Genomic DNA, 22048 nt, shown 5'->3' with positions numbered 1-22048 from the left:
CCCAAGGAGAAACTTCATTTAAGTTGAAAAAAAGAAAATCAATGAACAGATGACCTCAGGACTAATGAGCTTGCTGAGTTCAGTCCCTTTCCATAATCCTTCCTTCCTTGAAGTCTGGGTACAGAAAAAGAGAGGGGGGAAGAAAGGGGGAAAGGCAAGCATTTATGCACTTACCTGTGAGAATGCAATCCCAAAAGCCACTCCAGCTATGATTCCCATATTTGTCTCCATAAAACTGGTCACCAAGTCATAACAGCCCTGGAAAACAAACATAATCACTCCTTGTATTGACCTTCCCTCCCATGAATGCATACATACAAATTTCTCATTTAAAATGGGCTTAAGCTAGACAATATTTTTGTGGCAATTTCCGAAAACGTCACCGTTTTATTTAATAGCAAATCTGAGTGGATGATGGGAAATGGTGGCAAAACCAGTTCTTAGAAACAAATGTATTTCAGTACTTTTTAAAAGCTAAGTGTGATGCTACACTCATTTTTATAGGTCTTATTAAAGAAACCCAGTCTGCATTATTTAATAATACATTAATATAGCCTTGACCTGAAAACAAACCAGTAACAGTATAAGGTAATGTTACAGTACAATACAAGTGTCAAAGATGAATACATGATGCTGATTTCCTCATACTTCATATATTTAATACAAGCATGCTTCAGGTGTCCAGTGAGGCAATGTGCTTGCCTTCGCCTGTCAAAGGACACCAGGCAAGGTACGGAGTAGTATGTACTTTAAACCTTATAGCAAAGTTATCAAGGGTTTTGTACAAAGTTTGTTGGTTCATTTGCCCTTGGACATAAATTCCCTGTCCTGCTCCCCAAACCTAATTTTTTACCTCTAGCTCAGACCCTGACTCCATCAGCTGACGTGCTTCATTGTGCCTCAATTCACAGCCCACACTGAGGCCAGAAGATTCATATATATTTCTGCCTTTCTCTTGGATAGGCTTTTTTGAGATGTCCCCTTCAGTATGACAATTTTTGCCAAATTTCTCCCCTCACCTAGTCTACCACTCAAAAAAGTATTTGAAATCATCTTTCCTAGTTTGTGATGCCTAAATGAATCTAAACAAGTGAAAAGAAGAAAGATGACATCTTGAAGAAAAAGACGACAACGTCTACTTTTTCTTTCATTACTAACTCATCTGCACACCCAATCCAAAGCTACCTCTCAGCCCCTTTTGCCATTCTTCCTTAAATGACCAACACCACTCACCACTTAAGGCCAGTCCCAAGGCATTTTATTTGATGTTATAACTTCATCCACTTTATCAGAAGTTGGAAAAAGCAAAAGTAACAGTGATTTCCCTTTCGCAGTTTGGACTTCCATCCCATAAGAGAGCAGTGTCTCCACATTCCCCCTCCATCCACATACCCCTCATTTCTGCAAACACTGTAGGAACTCTTTACGTGACCTCAGAGCATTAGGTGCTTGTAAAAAATAAGAGCTAGAAGGAAAGGACAATGTCCTTTGTTAGATACAGGCCATTCATTAACTGAATTGTACCTCTTTTATAATATCAGAAGACATTTTATTTAATCCTGAGAGTAATGAAGTGGTAAACCTAATAGCAGCTGAGGACCAGCACATTCTGAAATACATATTAATCCTTATTTATGTCTTACAACAGTGTACCGTATGTCACATTCAAGCTTGCTTATTTAACACATCAAGCAACCACAGTTGTGTGTGTCTTACATATTATGAAATGAGATTAGATTTCTCAAGCAGTATTTTCATTCTGTCTGACATTCCTTAATGTTCTCCCAGCTCTTCTGAAATTTGTTCTGTTCAACAGCCTTCAAGAGATGCAACATCTAACAGCAATGGTAATTTGAGGGAGACAGAAGATCATGTTAAAAAAACATGCAAGTGAGAGAGTTTTGATCACTCTCCTCATTTGAAGACTATGCTTCCCAAAATCACAATAATCTCTTTCCTGAAGTACACTGCAAAAATACAGCTTAACTGCTCAGTCCTTACTGTGTACCGAGGGAGAGTGCAAGAAGCACCCAAGAGTTGCATACACAGTACAGATGTATGTGAAGCACTGTGTGGGCACATCCTTGACTCCACGCATCTGGTCCTTTATTAAGATTTTAGAGAGAAGTCATTCTTGAGGTTTATTGGTAATGAACTCTGAAGATTAAAAGCACTATATGAACATTAATTAGCTAATCCTAATGGCAGCTCTTAAAGTTAGGTATTAGTCCCATCTGAGATAAAACTGACAGAGAGACTAAATGATTTACCCAAGGTCACTAAGCAAGTTTGTAGCAGAATTGGCAAAGAAAATCCAGGAATGCTGTCTTTTAGTCCTGCAATTAGATCATTACTTTAATCCTCTTTGGATAATTCAATCATTAGTTCTCATAAATTGCTAGCAATGATTAGCTCATAAAGAACTTGCCTTACTGATAGTTTTGCAAGACCCACCCAAAAAGATGTACCTCAAATATACTTATACACAGGAATGGTAACAAAGGTCTTCCACAACACAGAGAATATGTATCTTCCTTTTTCTCCAACACACAGAGAGCAGAATGCCAGTTTCCCAGACAAGCAAGGGGCTTGGGTCAGAGGCAGTGACATTTGCTTGCTACCTGAAGTGAAAGCACTGGTCTACACAGTATTTCCTCCTGCTTGCTTTTTATTCCCATGCCTCTTTCAGAAACATCCCACCTTTCTCAAAACATTTGGGACAACTGTGATCTCACGACTGCTAAACAAAAATATTTACAACGTTTGACTACAAATTGCTATCTCAGTACCACAGGACATCCAAACTTCCTCTAGGTAATTAAATCAAGTAATTAAATCAACTGCTTCCTCAGGAACTAGCAGTCCTTTTCTGTCAGGTGACGCATGCATTTGACAGGAAAGCAAGGAGCAAGCATGAGTGGAAGTGAGTTACTAGCCCTGGACTAGCACAAGCTCATTCATCCCTCATCCGCTTTCTACAATTTAGCAGGCATCCTTTGCCAAGAGGAACTCGCAGGGGGACAGGGATTTCTCTGTGCATGCAGAGCATACAGAGCAAGCCTGGCACTTCGGGAAACACTGGATCACTGCTGGGAATGCAAATGCCACCTGCCCAGTTATGCAGCCCCGAAAAGTCCGGAGCGAGTGGCCATCCCGAACTGAAGAGGTGGGACCTGCTGACAGAGTACCAGTCACACCAGAAAGCTTCCTGGCTGGAAAGGTGGGCAGAAGCAAGGGCTCAGAGTGGGCTGCCCAGGAGGTGCTCTGTCTGCAGTGGATGCTGGCTGTACTACATATCCCCTAGATCCACCCCACCGTGCCTCTCACCCTCTTTCCACTTCTGCAAAAACAGAAAGTTCCTGTCCAGTCCAAAGTGCGACTGGATGAAGTGGGTCCTCCTTTACACTCCCGTAATCCAGCAAGATTCTTTTGCTGGTGGTGAGTGAGTTTCTTAACAGGGAGACGTCACTAATGTTCCACATATGTCTGCAACAAGTGGCTCTCATTAAACTATTACAAAAAAGAAAGGCTTAATGGAAAATAATTCCCTAGTCTCTTTTTTTTTTAATACATGTTGGAAAATGTCCATTTGACTAGTTTTCAAAGAAAGGTGTTTGAGGCTGTGCTCAGCCACCACTCCAACCTCCTGATTCAGAAGTGACTGAGGTGAAAAAGACAAGAAGAGAAGACAGAGAGGCATTTCCATATTTCCCGTTACCTACTCAGGACTTGCATTTATTTTCTTAAATTCAACTCTGAAAACAAAACCAGAAAAGAAAATAATCCTCAAGTCTCACTAAACTATGCTGCAACTTAGCATGGTAATTTGGCCACAATATCATTCCTTTTGCCAACAAACTTGTCTGTTGCCTCTCTTGCAAATCTCAAGTGAGAAAATAAAAACTGATGATGCACTAGCACTTAAAGCAGTAACTTGAGCTGTATTTCTGCAATGCTGTGACTGCTAAATATGCTGCATTATTTTCTCTTTATTCCTCTCTTTCTTTGTGTTTTCTGTACTTTTATTCTCCAATTATGCCTTTTCTTCCTGTTTTCCCAACCTGCTTTCCCAAGCCTATCCTGTTTTTGGCTGTGCTATACTTGCAGCAACAAAATTTCAAAGATTTTAAGAGTCACTGTAAACGTACCAGCCAACCACAACATTTGTTGTCAATTACCCAGTTTTTCCTCTGTTTGGGATGACAGTTGGGCTCCGGCACTGAAATTACTTTTTGAACATAAGCAAGAGTAAAACCTGTCCTTCCCTCCACCTAGCTATGTCTTTGGCCTCAAGAAAACCCCACAGCATTCAGCAGGAGCAAACAGGGAAGCAAAGAAGCACTGACAGATCTAACCCTCAAGGGCACACTCCACCCTGTGCCTAGCCAGTGTTGTCTCTGTGTGCAGTGCCATACCTCAACCTCTGCTGTGAGGAAGGGGAACAAATCCCCTCCTCATCAGAAATGCTGCTGCACCTGGTCATTTGAGAAATTCCGGCTTAAAGAATTTGCAAGCAAGGGTGAGGCAAAGCCCATACCGTCACTCAAGCCCAATATACACATTATCAAACAACCATTTGAAATGAAATGCAGTTGTAAGCAGCCATATGCTCCACTGGTGTACTGGACGGTTTCATAATAATTGCCTCTGGCACAACATTACTGGTACCTTCTGGTTTACTTTAGTGGCAGCCACAGTCATATTGCGCAGATCCTGAGTATTACAGTCACTGGAGTTCATGCAACAGCTTGTAGGAATGCCGTGTTTGAAGAAGTAAGGGCTGGTGCTCCAGTTGGTGTAACTCTGAATGCCGCAGCAGCTCAGCTATGAGGAATAAGAGGCAGATTTAAAACAAACAAACACAGAATCATCACTGCTCACTTAATAAGCTCATAATTGAAATAAAGACAGGTTGTCTTCAGTTTTGAAAAGTAGATACCACCCCCTACGCCATTTATCACAAAAGCATCAGGAATGGCATTTACAGAAGATGGGAGCAGATGACCTACTAAAAAAAAGGTATTTTATGAGCAGAACTATTATTTGTAAGACTTGACAAAGGTCCAGCTATAAATCCATTTTTTTTCAGTCGAAGGTCTGTTAGTTTTCTTTCTCATTTGTTTATTTCCTTTGTTTATTTAGCTACTGATTAAAGATGACCCTGGGAATTCAAGACAGAGCCTCACAATGCAGTCAAAAAAAAGGCCTTAAAAACCCCAAAGCATTACATAGAATTACATGTAACACATACAGGGTCAAACTAGTACAAATTGCTAAGGTGAAGCAAGTCTTTCTAACTCACCAAAATAATTTCTAGGAGAATTTACTGAGCTGTGAATAGAAGGAGACCGTAGGTTCATAGAATGTGTCTATGAAATCAGCTGAAAAAACCCTAAGTTGGGAAGAATGTTCTGCTCTGGATGCTAAGCTAGAAGACAGTCACTCAAAGATATACAGTATGTGCTGAATTTTCTGTCATGAAAAGGGCTTATAAATGCAGTTCCTATACAAACAGAGCTACAAATGCAATGAACATTTTGCTACGACAGAAACACTGAACAATTACTCAAAACTATTTAGTTTAGCCAACTCCAAGGAATCAGAATTTCAAAATACAGGTTAACGTTAGGCAAACAGACAATTTGATGGCAGAATATACTCAGTTTAGAGCACCACAGTCATCTGCTAACCCAGAGAAGCCAGGTGAGAGGTACAGTTTCAAACATGCTAAGGGGTCCAACATAACATTTGTAATTTCTAAAGAAGATCCAGAAGTCATCAATACAATCACATTAAAATTTCAGCCATTCAGCAAGTTACAGTCATATGAAAAGCAAATTGGCTCATAGAATGTATGGCGAGCTGAAGGGATAGCTTCTCGCTATGGTTTCCAATAGGAATTTAAATGTGAATTTTATTGCTCTGTGCTGCAGCTGGTGGACTTGGTCCCTTGTGGCTGGCATCTCCAACTAGTTTGGCTGTGCTGTGGCATTTGCTCATGCCCTGTGCCCTGCTGGAAGGCAAGGCAACCTCTCATTGCTCTGCTACCGCACGCTATGGGTCAGAAAGGCTCTTCCACTGAACACCTATTCCACCCCTCCAGCACGGCCAGAGAACAGCTTTCATTGCCAATCTCAGCAGCACATTTGTTCACCCCTTTTTCCTCTGGAGAAAATAAACTCTGTTCCTCCCCTTAACTTACTAATCCCCTTTGCCAGCATCTCACTGTACTAGTGAAGAGAACTGTGGCAGTTTATCCATGATACAGGATGCTAGATTATAAATCTTGTCTCATCCAGATCAAATTTACAACATTTCCTAATACTATTACAGATCCCCTAAAGAACAAGGTGTGTTCTTAAGAAATAAAACTGGACCCTAAACCTAATTCAAGATCTGGGACCAACAACAAGCAAGTGGGACAGTCCCTGTCTCTACTAGATAGCTTGTTCATCAAAACTTAGGCATCTTGGACAAGCATATCAGTTGAAATTTTTTTTCTTTAGATCTGCTTTTCCAGCTTCTAATTTTGCTTGCAATATACAGCTTGCAGATTGATCTAATCTAGACGTATGCTTTGTCTCTCTTTATTATTAATTTTAATATCCAATTTTAGACTTACACTTTCCTGTACGTTATCCACTGCATGGCTCCGCTCATCGTTCTTGTTGTAATTCTGGATTGCTTCAGTATATGTCCTAAGGAAAGTATCCTTGATCTATGAGGGCAAGGAAAAAAATACAGCCCACATGAGCAATGAAAAGCATAACATTCGAGGCATTTTTTGCAGGAAGCAAATACAATACCTAACAAGGCACTCAAACTACCCCTTCACACTCATTTTTAAGTGTGCTTTCAGAGCTGGCAGAACTCTCTCTTAACTGTCAGGAGTAATTCATGCCATTTTTCAACTGGGGTCTACTGGACATAGAAAGAAAACTACCCCAGCAAACTGCTACATTTTAAAAAAACAGAAAATGACTTAACCTTTAAGAAAGATATCCTTTGATGCTTTTTTCCCCAAACACTTTGTTCCAGCACTAAGCTGAAGGAGATTGTGTGCTTCTCTCAGCCCATGGATGCCCAGTGGGAGCCAAAGCTTGTGCAAGTGCCTTAGTGGCAGAAGTCAGTGGCATCAAATGAAGACATGAATTCCCTGACCAGGCAGCAGCCCTTGTCCCCAGCACCAAAGGTGTTTGGGTAAGGGACAAGAGGTCTTTCAGCTGAAGAAGTTCAGGCACATCACCAGGGAAGGCACAAGGGTGGTAAAGGGGCTGGGTAGCAGATAATTTGGGCAGCCCACATGGCTGTGACCTTCACAAGAGACTTCCTCTCCTACAGAGGGGTAGCAGCCTGGCACTGAGGCTGCCACAGGTTAGGCCAGATGAAATGGCAATCCTCAGCAGATAGACAGGAATTTCAGGATCAAATTAAAACTATTCACCACTTGCAAGGGAAGACACCTGAAAAGCCTATAGCAAGGGAAACCTCATGTCAAAAGAAGAGACTAGAAATCAAGGAAGGTCTCTGGGGTTGTCCTGGTTCAGCATTAATGGCATGCAGGTCCGTGGACTTAAAGCTGGAGACAGACCTGATTACAGTGGCTAAAGCAGAAGTGCTACTACAAATCTAGACCATCACATTTTCGAAAGCTTCTTCCTGTCCCAAGTTCCTACCTCACTATTTCTAATCTTTCCTTTTTCTCAGGATAGAAACAAAATCCCATCCCATGCACTCCCTCCCCCCGAAATAAAAAGATTTACAAAACATCGTCTGGCCTGATGCAGAAATGCTCTCTGCTTTACATAAACAAGCACTTGCCTGGCTGAAGAAGCTGTGTTTAAGAAAAGTGTTTAATCTATTTTGCAGCCCTCAGCATATGTAAAAGAGTAAAGAAGATCTTACATGATGGACACAAAAAACCTCATAGCTCCAGAGAAAATTATCAGGCAGCTGAGGCCAAGAGCTTTGGCTAAATCCCTTCATCTGGAATTGCATCAGTTTTTAAGAACTGCACATGTTATTGTTGCACATCAGCCACATCCCTGGAGATGCGTATGGAGCCACCCAGCTCAGTGACCTACACATTCTCCACGCTCCAGAGAACTTCCCAGCAGCGCCTGCCCAGGGAGGCACTGACATATGCAAACTCAGCACATTTCCACCTACCTCGTGACGAAACACAAACCCTGAAATGCCAGCCACTAGCTCAGCCAGGAACACCAGGGACAAAAACATGGCATACTGGAAAAGAAGGAGGCAAGCGAAGTCAGGACATGACAGCCTTTTGTCTCAGCACAGATACTGTTCAGTCATCACATAAAATACAACTTTCTGCTCTAGACACCCCTCAAAGATGTTAAGAAACCAAAGGTCTTTTGGAGGCCATACACAGGTTACTACCTGAATATATTATATGTGTTTATACAACTCAGAGACGATATGTATTGTCTAATTATCGGCTTTTCTGACTTTTCTGTTCCCACATTTCTTAGTGTTCTCTTAGGAATTAAAACACACTCACATGCCAGAGACGGACCAAAGTCATTCAGGTTTTGATCTTGCAACAAGGAATACAAACAGACCCTCCATGTTCGCATAGCACTCTGCTATAGTAAATAGGCTTCTCCAGGTGTTTTGGTTCACCTTTATCTATCTTACTGCTAGACTGGGATTTGCTGCCTGATTCCTGAAGTTTCTCCAATGAACGAACTGAACCACTGACTTCACTGGCAATATTCTCATGATAATACTAGACAGATGCTTCAAATACTTTGCTGACCCAAGGCCCATGTTTGGCTTTAGGAGCAGCATTTGGATCTGGAGCTAAATAAACCTTGAAAACAGTGCTTTCAGTGTAGAGACTCAGAAACTATTAAAAATACATCTAAGCAGAAATATGGAAGGTAAAGAAAAAAATGCAAAGTGGGATAGTAAAATTTGAAGTTGGGTATTAATCTTCTGGAGGGAAAATTACTTTTTTCTCCACATGCTAAATAACAATTAATTAAAAAAGGAAACATCTTAAATTAAATTCAGTCCTAGCAGGACTTTGCAGAAAGAGGGAAATTTATTTTTAATGGAAGGTTGTTGGGGAAGGGAAGACAACAGTGAAGGCAGAACCAGAAGAGTAATTCTCTCCAATTAATGCAGGTGTCAAATCACTGCCTGTATTCTGTTCAGAAGAGAAAGAAAATTTTGAAGTATTTTTTACGTGTACAATGAAAATAAAACCATGTGCTTGAAACAGCACATGCCACTGTTAGTGGCATGCCTAAGTTACATGACTTATGGAGCAGCTAGCAGAGCCTGATTTCCTATGGATTTATATCATCATTCACCTTTATCCCTTTCCCATCTGGACTGCAGTAACTCCAACAAGCCTCTACACGTGCCCTGACAGCACATCACCAGCAAAAGACAGCAGTGGTGCACCTAAGACAGCATTAGGTACGTGCTGACTGGCTACCAGCATATACCTGCTGACTGCTTTGCAGCTGCTACCTCTCCCCTGCTGTGCCATCAACTGAAGAAATTTAACTCTCTTTAAGATGTCCTTTTTTAAAATCCAGTTCAAACTGGAGAAGAATCATCCCATCTCCTTAGAAAACCAGCCCCAAAATACTGTAGCAGCAGATGCATTGTACTGTCAAGCCCCTTTCCACCGTCTCAGTACTTCACAAGTGCTATTTCCACCCTTCAAATCATTACACATGGAGGATTTTGCTCCTGAATATTCCTAGAAACACAGTTTATCATATAGGTTCGTTTAACCTATAGTTATTTTGCATTTTAAGGTAGACTGGAAAACAGAACAGAGAAACTTATAGAGAAGTTAAACTGGACTGAGAGACAGCTGCTGTACCTCTGCTTAGTGTACCTTGAGTCCATGCTGCTTTTGAGATGAGGACAAACATACCATACAAAGCTTTGTTTTCTGGGGTTGACTTGTTTCATTCCAGTGAATGTTAGGAGAAAAAGAAAGGCTGGTGTGCTTTTAGAAGGTGCCAACTATTTTCTCCATATATTTCACATCAGAGTATTACAATGACCCCTTTAAAATATACTTCAAATGAATTTCACATTTACGATGCTTTGGACATTTTTAAGATTGTAAATATACCTATCTGTCTGGCTCACAGAAAAACCAGAATGATTGTAGAATTACTCACAGAGTAATTCATCAGCAGCATTTCACCCTGCTCCCAACAACATATGGGCCTGTACGCTGTGCGGTAGCAAAATTCATTCATACTCAATCAACAGCTGGTTTTGGCAAAGATTTTTTCCCCCTTCTTTGTCCAAAAGACGCATGTGTTGAACATTAAGATCAATAAAATCTGGCTTATGTGCCTAAACCCCCACATTAACATCTGGTGAAGCTTGGCAGGGGGTGAGGGGAATCCCAATACATCAGCAAAACCTCTTCCCCTCTTGCTTAAGGCACTTTGGCATGCTTACCAGTTTCAGCATCCATGGGCTCCCACGACAAGTGGCAAAGCAGCCGAAAAGCCCAAAGACAATGATTGTGGTACCCGTTCCGATGAGCACATAGGGAGCATTGGTCGAATTCTCAGCAATGAGAGAGATGTATGTGCCAAGGGTAAGTTTGCCCCAGACGCCGACTGCGAGAAGGATAACGCCTGTGATCTGCAAAGCAAGAGGAGAAAGCTGTCAGGATCTACCAGGGAAGGCATCCAAATTTAGTACACAGTGACCCTGAAGAGATTCATTGGTGCTGTTGTGTGGGCAGAAGGAAGCCTCAAGACTTTTACTAACTCCAGAGGGATGGATAGAGAAAATTAATTTCCAGCATCTGGAGATGTTATGTTAAGACTGCCGCTGGAGGACAAACATCTAGAACTAATCACTGTACAGCTGACAAGTGGCAAGGGAGTACGCAGTGTACCACCTGCAGGAACAGGCTCTCTGCTCCTACAGCACACTGAGAGAGGTGGCCAACTCCATCACTCTCAACAAAAGCCAACAATAACTGCTGCCACCTCACACCTCCTGAGTTTTGCCACAAAAACTGCCTGAACCTCAAAACTCTGCTGCTTGACATCCCGTCCTTCTCAGTGCCAAAGTTTCAGGAACACAAGCATTCCTTGCAGTGCGTTATTCTGGCAAGTGAGCCTTCCCCAGGCTATACAGCAAGTGACCCCCCTGGCTGTGCAGAAGACTTCCCCCCTGACATGGAGTGGGAGGACACCAGTAGGTCCTGGGAGCACCCAGCCTCTTGCTGGAGGTGCACAAACAGAGGCTGCCATGCTGCAGGGCAGCTGGGGCAGCAAACTCCCAGCACCGGCAGGGACGGCGGGGCAGCCCATGGTATGCTACACACCAACACTGAGCAGTGGCCACAACAGGGATGATGATGCCTGCACCATCTGCTGATCATCACTTGATGCTGACATGCCTGCTTCAAGAGTGCACACACATAACATTCCCACAGTACAAGCAAAGACGGGACACAAAGGGCCAATCCTAAGTGCCAGCTCTGCAAACACTTCCCGAATTCCCCAAAACCTTCTTACTGGCTCCTCCAGACTACTGCAAAAGGGCAAGAGCAAGAAGAAATGTCCTGACAGTATTATTTTGCTCGCTTTCCAAGTTTTCTCCTGCGAATATCTTTATACTGCTGTGAAATGTTGAAATTCAACACCACTATACCTGGGTTGCTCTGCAGTTGTTTGTGGAGGGGATTCTTACTCAGTTATATTGCACCTAAAAACTCCCAACTGAGCTACACTGTAAGATCTTTCAGCTACTTTTCATATAGGTTGTTGTGAATTAATTCAGGGAAAGCCTTCTCAAAGTAAAAAAGGAAAGCAGCTTTTTGGCTTTTTTACCTAGGCTGGTTCTAAAAGGACTATGCAGGGTGCATCCCCGTCACTGCCTTCCCACCGCACCTTTCCGCTATCCTGCAGCTCAGCAGCAGCAGGTAAAAGAGCCTGTCCTCTGCTCGACCTGTGTCTGCGGCAGTAGCAGCAAGTGCTGCTCTGCTACAGCACTTCTCCCTCTCTGGAGAGGGAACTGCATTCAGCAGAGCTGCTGAATAATCAGAGTCACCTAAGGAAAATACCAGGAGGAGGGAGGATACCAAACAGATGCTCTGAAGAAAGATACAGGGGTAGGAATGCAGGAAAAAAGAAGAAACCAAAGGAACAGAGAATAAAGAACGAAACAGAGGTGAGGGGACCAGGCAGGCAAAAGCAAATTAACATGTCCTCAGAGAGAGAAGAACCTTTCTATACCAGAGAGAAAATAATCCCACCTGGCAATTTTGGCACTTCCCACCTCACCCCCTACCCTTACCCATACCTGCCAGAGCTGTAGGGAAGGCATGCAATCATGGAATCATAGAATTGTTTCGGTTGGAAAAGACCTTTAAGAGCATTGAGTCCAACTGTTAACCCAAGACTGCCAAGTCCACCACCAAACTATGTCCCTAAATACCACATCTACATGTCTTTTAAATACCTCTAGGGCTGGTGACTCAACCACTTCCCTGGGCAGCCTGTTCCATTGCTTGACAACCCTTTCAGCAAAGAAATTTTTCCTAATATCCAATCTAAATGTCCCTGGGTGCAACTTGAGGCTGTTTCCTCTTGTCCTATCCCTTGTTATGTGGGACAAGAGACTGACCCCCATCTCGCTACAACCTCCTTTCAGGCAGTTGTAGATAGCAAGAAGGTCTCCCCTGAGCCTCCTTTTCTCCAGGCTAAACAACCCCAGTTCCCTCAGCCGCTCCTCATAAGACTTGTGCTCTAAACCTTCACCAGGTTCGTTGCCCTTCTGTGGACACGCTCCAACACCTCCATGTCCCTCTTGCAGTGAGGGACCCAAAACTGAACAGCATTCAAGGTGCGGCCTCACCAGTGCTCAGCACAGGGGGATGATCCCTTCCCTTGTCCTGCTGGCCACACTATTTCTGGTACAAACCAGGATGCTATTGGCTTTCTTGGCCACCTGGGCACACTGCTGGCTCATGTTCAGCTGGCTGTTGACCAACACCCCCAGGTCTTTTTGCACTGGGCAGCTTTCCAGCCACTCTTCCCCAAACTGTAGTGCTGTGTGGGGTTGGTGTGACCCAAGTGCAGGGCCCAGCACTGAGCCTTGTTGAACCTCATACAACTGGCCTCGGCCCATCCACACAGCCTGTCCAGATCCCTCTGCAGAGCCTTCCTGCCTTCAGGCAGATCAACGCTCCCCCCGCAATTTGGTGTCACCTGTAAACTCACTGAGGGTGCACTTGATCCCCTCATCCAGATATTAAACAGAACTGGTCCCAATACTGAGCTCTGAGAACACCACTGATCATCTGTCACCAACTGGATGTAACTCCATTTACCACCACTCTTTGGGACTGACCATCCAGCCAGTTGCTAACTCAGCAAACAGTACACTCATTCAAGCCACAGGCAGCCAGTTTCTCCAGGAGAATGCTATAAGAAAGGGTTTCAAAGGTTTTACTGAAGTCCAGGTAGGCAACATCCACAGCCTTTCCCTTGTTCACTAAGCAGGTCACCTTGTCATAGGTCAGGTTAGTCAAGCAGGACTTTCATAAACCCCTGCTGGCTGGGCCTGATCACCTGGTTGTCCTGCATGTGCTGCATGATGGCACTCAGGATGACCTGCTCCATAACCTTCCCTAGCACCGAGGTCAGGCTGACAGGGCTGTAGTTCCCTGGATCCTCCTTCCGTCCCTTTTTGTAGACTGGTGTCACACTGGCTAGCTTCCAGTAACTGGGTCACCCCTGGTTAGCCAGGACTGCTGATAAATGATTGAAAGTGGCTTGGCAAGCACTCCTGCCAGCTTCCTCAGTACCCTTGGGTGGGTCCCATCCGTCCCCATAGACCCGTGCGTGTCTTAGGTGGTGCAGCAGATCGCTGACCATTTCCCCTTGGATTGTGGGGGATTTGTTCTGCTCCCTGTCCCCGTCTTCCAGCTCAGGGGGGCTGGGTACCCTGAGAACAGCTGGTCTTACTATTAAGGACTGAGGCAAAGGAGGCATTAAGTACCTCAGCCTTTCCCTCAGCCTTTGTCACTATGTTTTTCCCTGCATCTGATAAAAGATGGAGATTCTCCCTAGCCCTCCTTCTGTCACTGATGTATTTGTAGAAACATTTTTTATTGCCTTTTATGGCAGTAGACAGGTTAAGTTCTAGTTGGGCTTTGGCCCTTCTGATTTTCTCTCTGCATAACCTCATGACAACTTTGTAGTCCTCCTGAGTTTCCTGCCCCTTCTTCAGAAGGTCATAAACTCTCCTTTTTTCCCTGAATTCCAGCCAAAGTGCTCTGTTCAGCCAGGACAGTCTTCTATCCCACCAGCTCATCTTTTGCACATGGGGATTGCCTGCTTCTCCGCCTTGAGCATTTCCTTCTTGCAGAATGTCCAGCCTTCCTGGACTCCTTTGCCCTTCAGGACTGCCTCCCAAAGGACTCTGCCAACCAGGCTCCTCAACAGGCCAAAGTCTGCTCTCTGGAAGTCCAAGGTAGTGGTTCTGCTGACACCCCTCCCTACTTCTCCAAGAATCAAAAACTCTTGTAATTTTGTGATTGCTGTGCCCAAAACAGCCTCCAACTGTCACATCACCCACAAGTCCTTCCCTGTCCATAGACGACTGGTCCAGCAGGCACCTTCCCTAGCTGGCTCACTCCCCAGCTGTGTCATGAAGTTATCTTCCACACACTCCAGGAACCTCCTGGGCTCTTTCCTCTCTGCTGTATTGTATTTCCAGCAGACATCTAGATGGTAAGTTGAAGTCCCCTGCAAGAACAAGGGCTAGCGATTGTGAGGCTTCTCCCAGCTGCTCATAGAATATTTCATCTGCCTGTTCATCCTGGTTGGGTGGTCTGTAGCAGACTCCCACCATGACATCTGCCTTGTTGGCTTTCCCCCTGATTCTTATGCATAAACACTCAAGCCTATGGTCACTATCATTAAGGTCTAGATAACTAAAACACTCCGTTAACATACAGGGGTACTCCACCACCTCTCCTTCCTTGCCTATCCCTTCTGAAGAGTTTATAGACATCCACTGAACACTCCAGTTAAGTAAGTCATCCCACCATGTTTCCATGATGGCAATTATGTCATAGTTTTTCTGTTGCACAGTGGCTTCTGGCTCCTCCTGTTTGTTGCCCATGCTGCGTGCACTGGTATAGATACACTTCAGCTGGGCTATTGATCCTGACACCTTTTTTGTGGGAGAAGCCCTAACTCCTGTGTGACTGTTCTCAATCACTTCTGTGGTTTCTGACACACACATCAATAACTCTTGTGTCTTTGCTGCTGCATGGATCTCTGTCCCCTACCTCCACTGAGATGGCAGACTGAAGGACCTCACTAGCACACTGTCCCTCAAACACTGGTGTGCTGCCTGCAGGCTTATCTCTAGTGACTCTAGTTTTATCCCCTCACCCCTTCAAATCTAGTATAAAGCTCTTTCAATGAGCCTCGCTAACTCCTGTGCAAAGAGCCTTTTACTTCTTTGGGACAGGTGTACCCCATCTGTTGCCAGCAGGCCTGGTGTTGCATAAACCGAACCATGACCAAACCCCCCCAAATTCTGCGCGGTGACACCAGCCTCAGAGACAGATATTGATGTGCTGGCTCTTCCTGTTTCTCCACTCATCATTCTGTGCAACTGGAGGGATTCAGGAGAACACTACTTGTGCTCCTGATACCTTAACTAGTTGTCCCAAGGCCCTGAAGTCTCTCCTGATTGCTCTTGGACTGCTTGTTGCAACTTCAGTGCTGCCTGCCTGAAAAATGGATAATGGATAGTAATTTGAGGGCTGCATAAAAGTAGGAATCTTTGTCTTCACATCTTTAACCCAGGCCCCAGGGAGGCAACAGAATTCCCTGAGAAGTGGGTCCAGTCTGTGTATTGGGCCTTCTGTTCCCTTCAGATGGGAGTCTCCTATGACAGTGACCCATCTTTTTTTCTTTATGGAAGCAGTTTTGATGCAGGGGCATAGGCTAACTTAACCTCAGTGACAGCTCCATGCCAGATGAACCATCGTCCTCTCTATTGTTCTGTTCTACTTGCAGACCCTCATACCTATTATGCACGGGCATCTGGGAAGATGGGAGAGTCACAGAGGAGACAGCCTGCTGTGCCCGGCTGGACCTTGTCACCATTGCCCCTCATCCCTTCAGTCACGGTGTTCAGCCAGGCAGAGAGAGCACGGGGAATCCTCTCTCTCACGTGTCCTGCCTGCCTGTCGGGCCTGTCCCGGGGAAGGTGGGGTGCGATTCCACTGGTCCCTCTCTCTCTTGCACTCCCTGATGCTCCTCAGCCTGCTCGCCTCCTCCCAGTGCTCTGTCACCAAGCAGGGGAGTCCCTCTCCCTGGGTGCACCTCCCACAGGACCGCTCACTGCTGCTGGCCGGTACTGGTGTCAGAGCAGGGCACAGCCAGCAGCCCGGCACCTGGGGGGTTGCCTGTTCCCACTGGAGCTCTGTCTGGGCATCTGTGCCAGTCGTGATGTGTGCAGAGCTCAGAGCGGCCATGGCTTTCTACTGGGGGGAAACTATTGCTCCCTGGTCAAGTTGGCAGGGCTTCAGTGCCTGCCCTGGATGCTCTTCTGCCCAAACTGCCATGCCATGCCATGTTTGTGTGCCTTGGTTGCTGGCACTCCCCAGGGGCTTCTTCTATATATAGGTGTGTGGGGCTTGGTCGACGTTGCTCCTGTCTCTCCCCAGGTCCCGCCAGGTGCTGTGGCATGAGCTGCGAGCTCCCAGGAGCTCTCTCTGCTCCCCCTGAGGTTCCTCCAGTTTGGGAAAACCCACTGTACACCACGCTGGAGTGCTCCACTGCAGATTGTGCTGGCACCAGAGCCACCTCAGTGACTCCACCGACAACATGGCCCCACCTGGCTCCTACTCAGAGCACACCAGCAAGCAACACTGCCAGGGAAACCCATCACATCCCACTGTCTCCCTAAACCTCTCCTGCTCCCCCCCTACCAGCCACAGCAGGCATCAGCATTTCTGTCACACCTTTGGGACAGGGTTAGCAGAAGAGACTCCTGCTCTCCTGCCCATGGTGGTGGTAGGAATAAATCCAGCTCCTCACTATCTTTCAGTGCAACTGCACAAAAAGTGCTGATTCCTTGCTCTTGTACCCCACCAACTAACAGCTGAACATAAAAAAAATCATCAAGTAGCTTACCTACCCTACAGGCACCAAACACCTCCACTGAGTCTGGTCCCATCCACATACAACACTATCTTCACGTCTCTCCCTTTTCTCCCTAAGAAAAGCTTTTTCAGAGGTGCAGATTAATCAGCAAATTCCAAAAGTGAGCTCTGGGGGACTCGGAAATCCGCAAAACAACTTTTGGTTTCTCGCCTCCAGTTTGACAAAGGGCTGGTTTCTGTGCCTGAGCTGCTGAAAGTTTTACCGCTGTCCCCGGGGAGACATAAAAGCAGCCTTCGCTGCCAAAAAGAACAAGCAGTTTCACATTTGAAAGAGAACTCAAGCCTTGTAATAAAAAGCATTTTTAGTTGGCTGTTTGAAACAATTACTAAACCTTTACCATCCATTTTAGGAGTTTGCTTTCCCCCTGTCTCAGGGGGGGCTATCCAATTTATGGTACATGCAGACTTTGGAAAAAAAAGAGCAAAGTCTCTCAGTGGTTTATACCCCTTCTGCTTCTTAATAGAGCTCTGATTTACATGGATTTAAGGAAATCCCTCAGTTTGTGGGGAGGTCTAAACCCTCAGCAAGTTTGGTACTGTGCAGAAGGGATGGGATGTTTCCACAAAGACACGCTGCAGATGCACCTTGGGTTGCAGCAGCACCTGCTAGAATTTCACTCATGAAGAGGAAAAACCAGAAGGCTTCCCTGCAAACCTTTTCATGACCTTTATTCAAAAGAGCACAGGCAGTAGTATGACTAACATCCTCCTCCACCCAAAGGCATACCTTGTTTCCTTATTTTCAAGATAGACTTTTAATCCCTATCTCTCTGCTCCATCACACAATCAAAAGGACAATCAATGTACTGGCCTCTGGTTTGGTTTGGTTTTTAGGTTTGTTCTCTTTAAAAGCAGGAGGGACAATGGCAGATGGAAAACCAGGATAGCACTGGCCTGAAAACAAGACAGCAGGAATACACACGGCTCCTGCCACTCACCATCACTACACGCATCTTCTCCTATTCTACCTCTTGCCTCAACAGGCTGTGGAAAACAGCCCTGTATGGTTGTACCTGATTAATTAAACAATTCCTTCATTTGACCCAAAACCACCACGCCAGCCTAATTCTGTGTCCAGTGTGACCTGTGGGTCAGGCCCAATAGGTGCAAGAGCTTGGTGATGTGGGACCATTTGCATCTGAAAAGTCTAAAAGGAAACTCAGAGCACCTCCTGCAATGCACAGACCCTCCCCAGTCTTCCCCGCTCCCTTCCCACTGCAATGTTTCCATTCAGACCACGATCATATAATTCACTGGCAAAATGGAAAATTATTAGGAAACCATCAAGATAAACAGTGGCAGATAGATATATGGATATGATCAATACACCTTCTCCTGCAGACGTACAAATTATTTCAGACACCCTGGTAGTCAGAGGAAGAACAATCACAAGCCTTTCAAGTTTTACAGCCCCCCCCGCCCCCCCCGAGCCAAGATTCATCATCCAGAGCAGTTTTATTTATAAACACTTGGAACAGCCAGCAAGGAGCAAGACAGCAGCAGTCCTACTCCACCAGTGGACTTCTACAGCAAAACCTGGCCTTCGTGTGGCCCCTCCAAGAAATAAGATTTGTCCTGGAAATGGTATGATGACTACAGCCTGTGCTTAAGGGTGGCACAACACCACTCCAGATCCTAAGAAGACAAAAGACATGAACTAGCAGCTGCAGAGCCTACAGTTCTCCAAATGAGACGTCCGGAGTGGTAAAGAAAAACAAGCATTAGCACAGGGCAGGGAGGGGAGGGGAGAAGTTTGCTTCTAAAAAGCGACCACGGGAGAGATCCTGCCCAAATGTAAGGAGCTGTGGGAGAACCATCAGTAGCTGCTCTCTGGAGGGCTGGGACCCCGTTCCCCAGGGGGCAGAAGGATCAGAGTGGTCTCCCTGAGCCTTGACCCTGTCTTATGCAACACCAGCTGTGATGAATGCGATGTGATGAAGGCAACCCTGGCTTTTACCGCCTCGCTCAAGCACCTCTGGCTTTGTGGGTTGTTGGTTTTTCTTATGGTTTCAAACTCAGAGTCTGAATATGCACAGAAGCAGCAGATCGGAGGAAGGATGCACAGGGAAGGGCGGCCTAGATAGCTCAGCCATTTGCAGTATTTACCAGCCATCATGTACCAAACCATCCCCTTGCCCAGTGGCTAACGACAGGACTGCCTCCACGGCACAGTGCAAGGCAGGAGCCCTGGCACAGGCAGGAGGCCTGGAAGCACCCTGTGGGCACACTGCTGACCTTGGGACAGGGTTAATGAAGTCCACCGAGGAATATCCAGGGCTGGGCTGGCAGCGCCTGGGGTTGCAGCTGTGTTGGGGAGCTCTGCTCACTTGCCGCCATTCCTGGGACCACTGACACGGGGACACTGCCCTCCCAAAGCAGATCTCTGACCACCCCTTCATCACAGCGCTGGGTTCCACATATGGTGAGGGGCCTGAGGCTGAGCAACCGACGCTGCACACGGACAGAGCCAGGCAGGTGAAACACACCCTCCATGCTTACGGATGTGAAACTCACAGCGTGGATGGAAAAACAGAAGCTGTGATTATTACACGATAAAGTTATCCAGCTTTTTGTGCCATCCTGTTGTCTGGTGTGGTTAAGGGAAAGCGAGAGAGAAAAGAACCCCAAAATACCAGGTTTCAAGACCTGTCACAAACACACCCAATGCTTTGATTTGGAAAGGAGCTCTGAAGTTTTCCCTGGACTTTATACAAACCTTGGTTTAAGCACTAATAGCCCACACCTGGATAAAACAGTCAAAGCATGCATCCATTCCCAGACAGCACCATCAGAGATTGGTGCCAGCAGCCAGGGCAGGCCTGGTGTGTCCATGCTTAGGGCCAGTTCCTACTGTCCCCAGGAACTTGGACATGTTTTGTGTCCCCGAATGGGTTTGCAAGCAGTTTGTGCTGGGTTTTGTCGGTTCTTTTGAATGCTTGCAAACTATCCCACCTCTCACACTATTTTGATGGATGCTCTCTTTCTGCACACATTTCCAGGTCAAAGTGCTTCGTTTCTCCTCCTGCCCTATGGCACTCTCCTTCCAGCCTTGTGTGCAGCTGCTGTCAGGAGAGACCTGGGACTCGGAGGCCACCCCGCAAGGAAACATCCCAGCCACGAAATTTTCGTGCTCTGCCTGAGGCACTCCCCATCCCTGACACCCCCCCACAGAACCTCCTGCTAGCAGCCACCACCAAATCTGTTCTTATTTTGCTTTGGTGACTGCCCCACTACCAGCGCTGCTGTAATGCTGCTGCAGCACAAAGGCAACCCTTGTTGACATGGGGACCAGCAGGCTGAGACCCCTGGGGCAGCTTCTGTCCCCTGGCTGCACAGCACACCACCAGACTGGGCAGTGCAGCTGTCATCTCCTGCTTGCCCCCGGGTGGCAGAAGTTGCTGTCAGTCTCAGAAGAGCAAAGGTTTGCAAGTTACTGATACCTGCTCCAGGCTTATAGGCTGAGATGCGTCAAACTGAGGGAAGCTGAGAAAATTAAGACACCCTTTGATATACTGTTACTGCACCGACCTTTTAAGACCAACAGCCCTGAATCACTTTTTTTTGGGGACCAGAAAAGGGACACCCACCCACCCACCTTGCAACTTCGGTTTCTTTTCTGTGCTCTTTCTCCAGCCTCCAACTTTATTAGAAAGCTATTTCATCCAGGATTTCACCAAAGGTAGATCATGTCTTCCTTAAAAAAAGTCACTGTGGTGGAAGCCCCTGGGCTCACATTTCCTCAGCCAGAAAATCTGAGATGTAGCATTCAATAAAACATTATTAGGCCTGCCCTTCATTTAGGTCAAACATCTTAAAGGTTAAAGAAACCCCAACGTAGGAGATATCCAAGTAGGACAAGGATTGTAAAGACTACACACAACTAGAAATTGCATTGTTTCCTGCTAGCAGGTCTCACATTTCATTGCATCTGAACTTGGGCTTGGCAAACACACCCCAGAAACCCTCGGCCGTTGAGATGGCAGGAAATGAAGCACCTGGCATCCAGCCAGCATCAATTCACCACAGCCATGCATTTATTCTCACATCTGAATGAACTGGGGATTGTCAGTAGGACAGCAAGACTGTGTGTGGACCACCAAAGCATCTCTTCTTGCCTTGTCCTGCCTCTGCTCAAGCACGGTATCACAGACATACCTTACCAGTCACTAATTTCTGTCAAAGGGAGGCTTTCTGGCTCTTTTGCCCTCCTTCATTGTTGATACATACAGATGTTTCCAATGTTATCTGCAGTATTGCCCCCAGTTCTGGAGCTGATTCGATGTGATGAAAATTCAACATGCTACAGGCAGGCAGAAATACAACTGAACTTAATGTTAGGTCTAACTTCACTTGTCCAATAAACCATCTGCTTTTAAGAGACACACATACAAAGCTATGGCTAACAGCATTAATACAAAGGTATGTGCTGCAGCTTTATAGGAAGCAGGGAAAGTAATACTCTGATAACACTGGCCATTGCTGAAATCAGAACTAATGCTAAACACATGCAGTTTCTCAATAAAGGGCAACAAAAAAATCTCTAAGATTGACTTCTTTCAATAGTGCCAGGACAAAGATTAAACTACCAACCCCCTCCTTCTGGGTAACAGTGATGATATATGTAAATAAGAGAAGAGGATTCAGAGAATAACTTTTCAAAGTGAACTACCTTCAATTCTGTAAGAATTAGGCAGGAAAACACTATGTACTCCTCCAAACTGAATGCACGCTACATCCTAATGGAGTTTGTTGTCTTCATACCCCCAATCTCACAAAGCATTGGTAGCATGGTATAAAGGGAGCTGCTGCCTTAAATTGAGATAGGAGATATGAAAG

The 22048-nt window shown here is 45.6% G+C and overlaps 1 protein-coding gene across 1 annotated transcript in view; it reads right to left on the bottom strand.

Moving 5' to 3' along the window:
* TSPAN7 (tetraspanin 7) overlaps nt 1–22048 on the bottom strand; it is a 103603-nt gene that overhangs the window by 8782 nt on the left and 72773 nt on the right. Inside the window, exons 2-6 of the mRNA XM_055802960.1 lie at nt 10462–10650; nt 8170–8244; nt 6623–6718; nt 4669–4824; nt 175–258 (exon numbers count right to left, since the gene is read on the bottom strand). Of these exons, the coding sequence (XP_055658935.1) occupies nt 175–258; nt 4669–4824; nt 6623–6718; nt 8170–8244; nt 10462–10650 (600 nt within the window). The remainder of the gene's footprint in view (nt 1–174; nt 259–4668; nt 4825–6622; nt 6719–8169; nt 8245–10461; nt 10651–22048) is intronic.

The sequence above is a fragment of the Falco peregrinus genome, chromosome 4, assembly GCF_023634155.1.
Source record: "Falco peregrinus isolate bFalPer1 chromosome 4, bFalPer1.pri, whole genome shotgun sequence".
NCBI lineage: Eukaryota > Metazoa > Chordata > Aves > Falconiformes > Falconidae > Falco > Falco peregrinus.
Note: the sequence above shows the minus strand (reverse complement) of the source record. Positions and strands in the feature narration are given on the sequence as shown.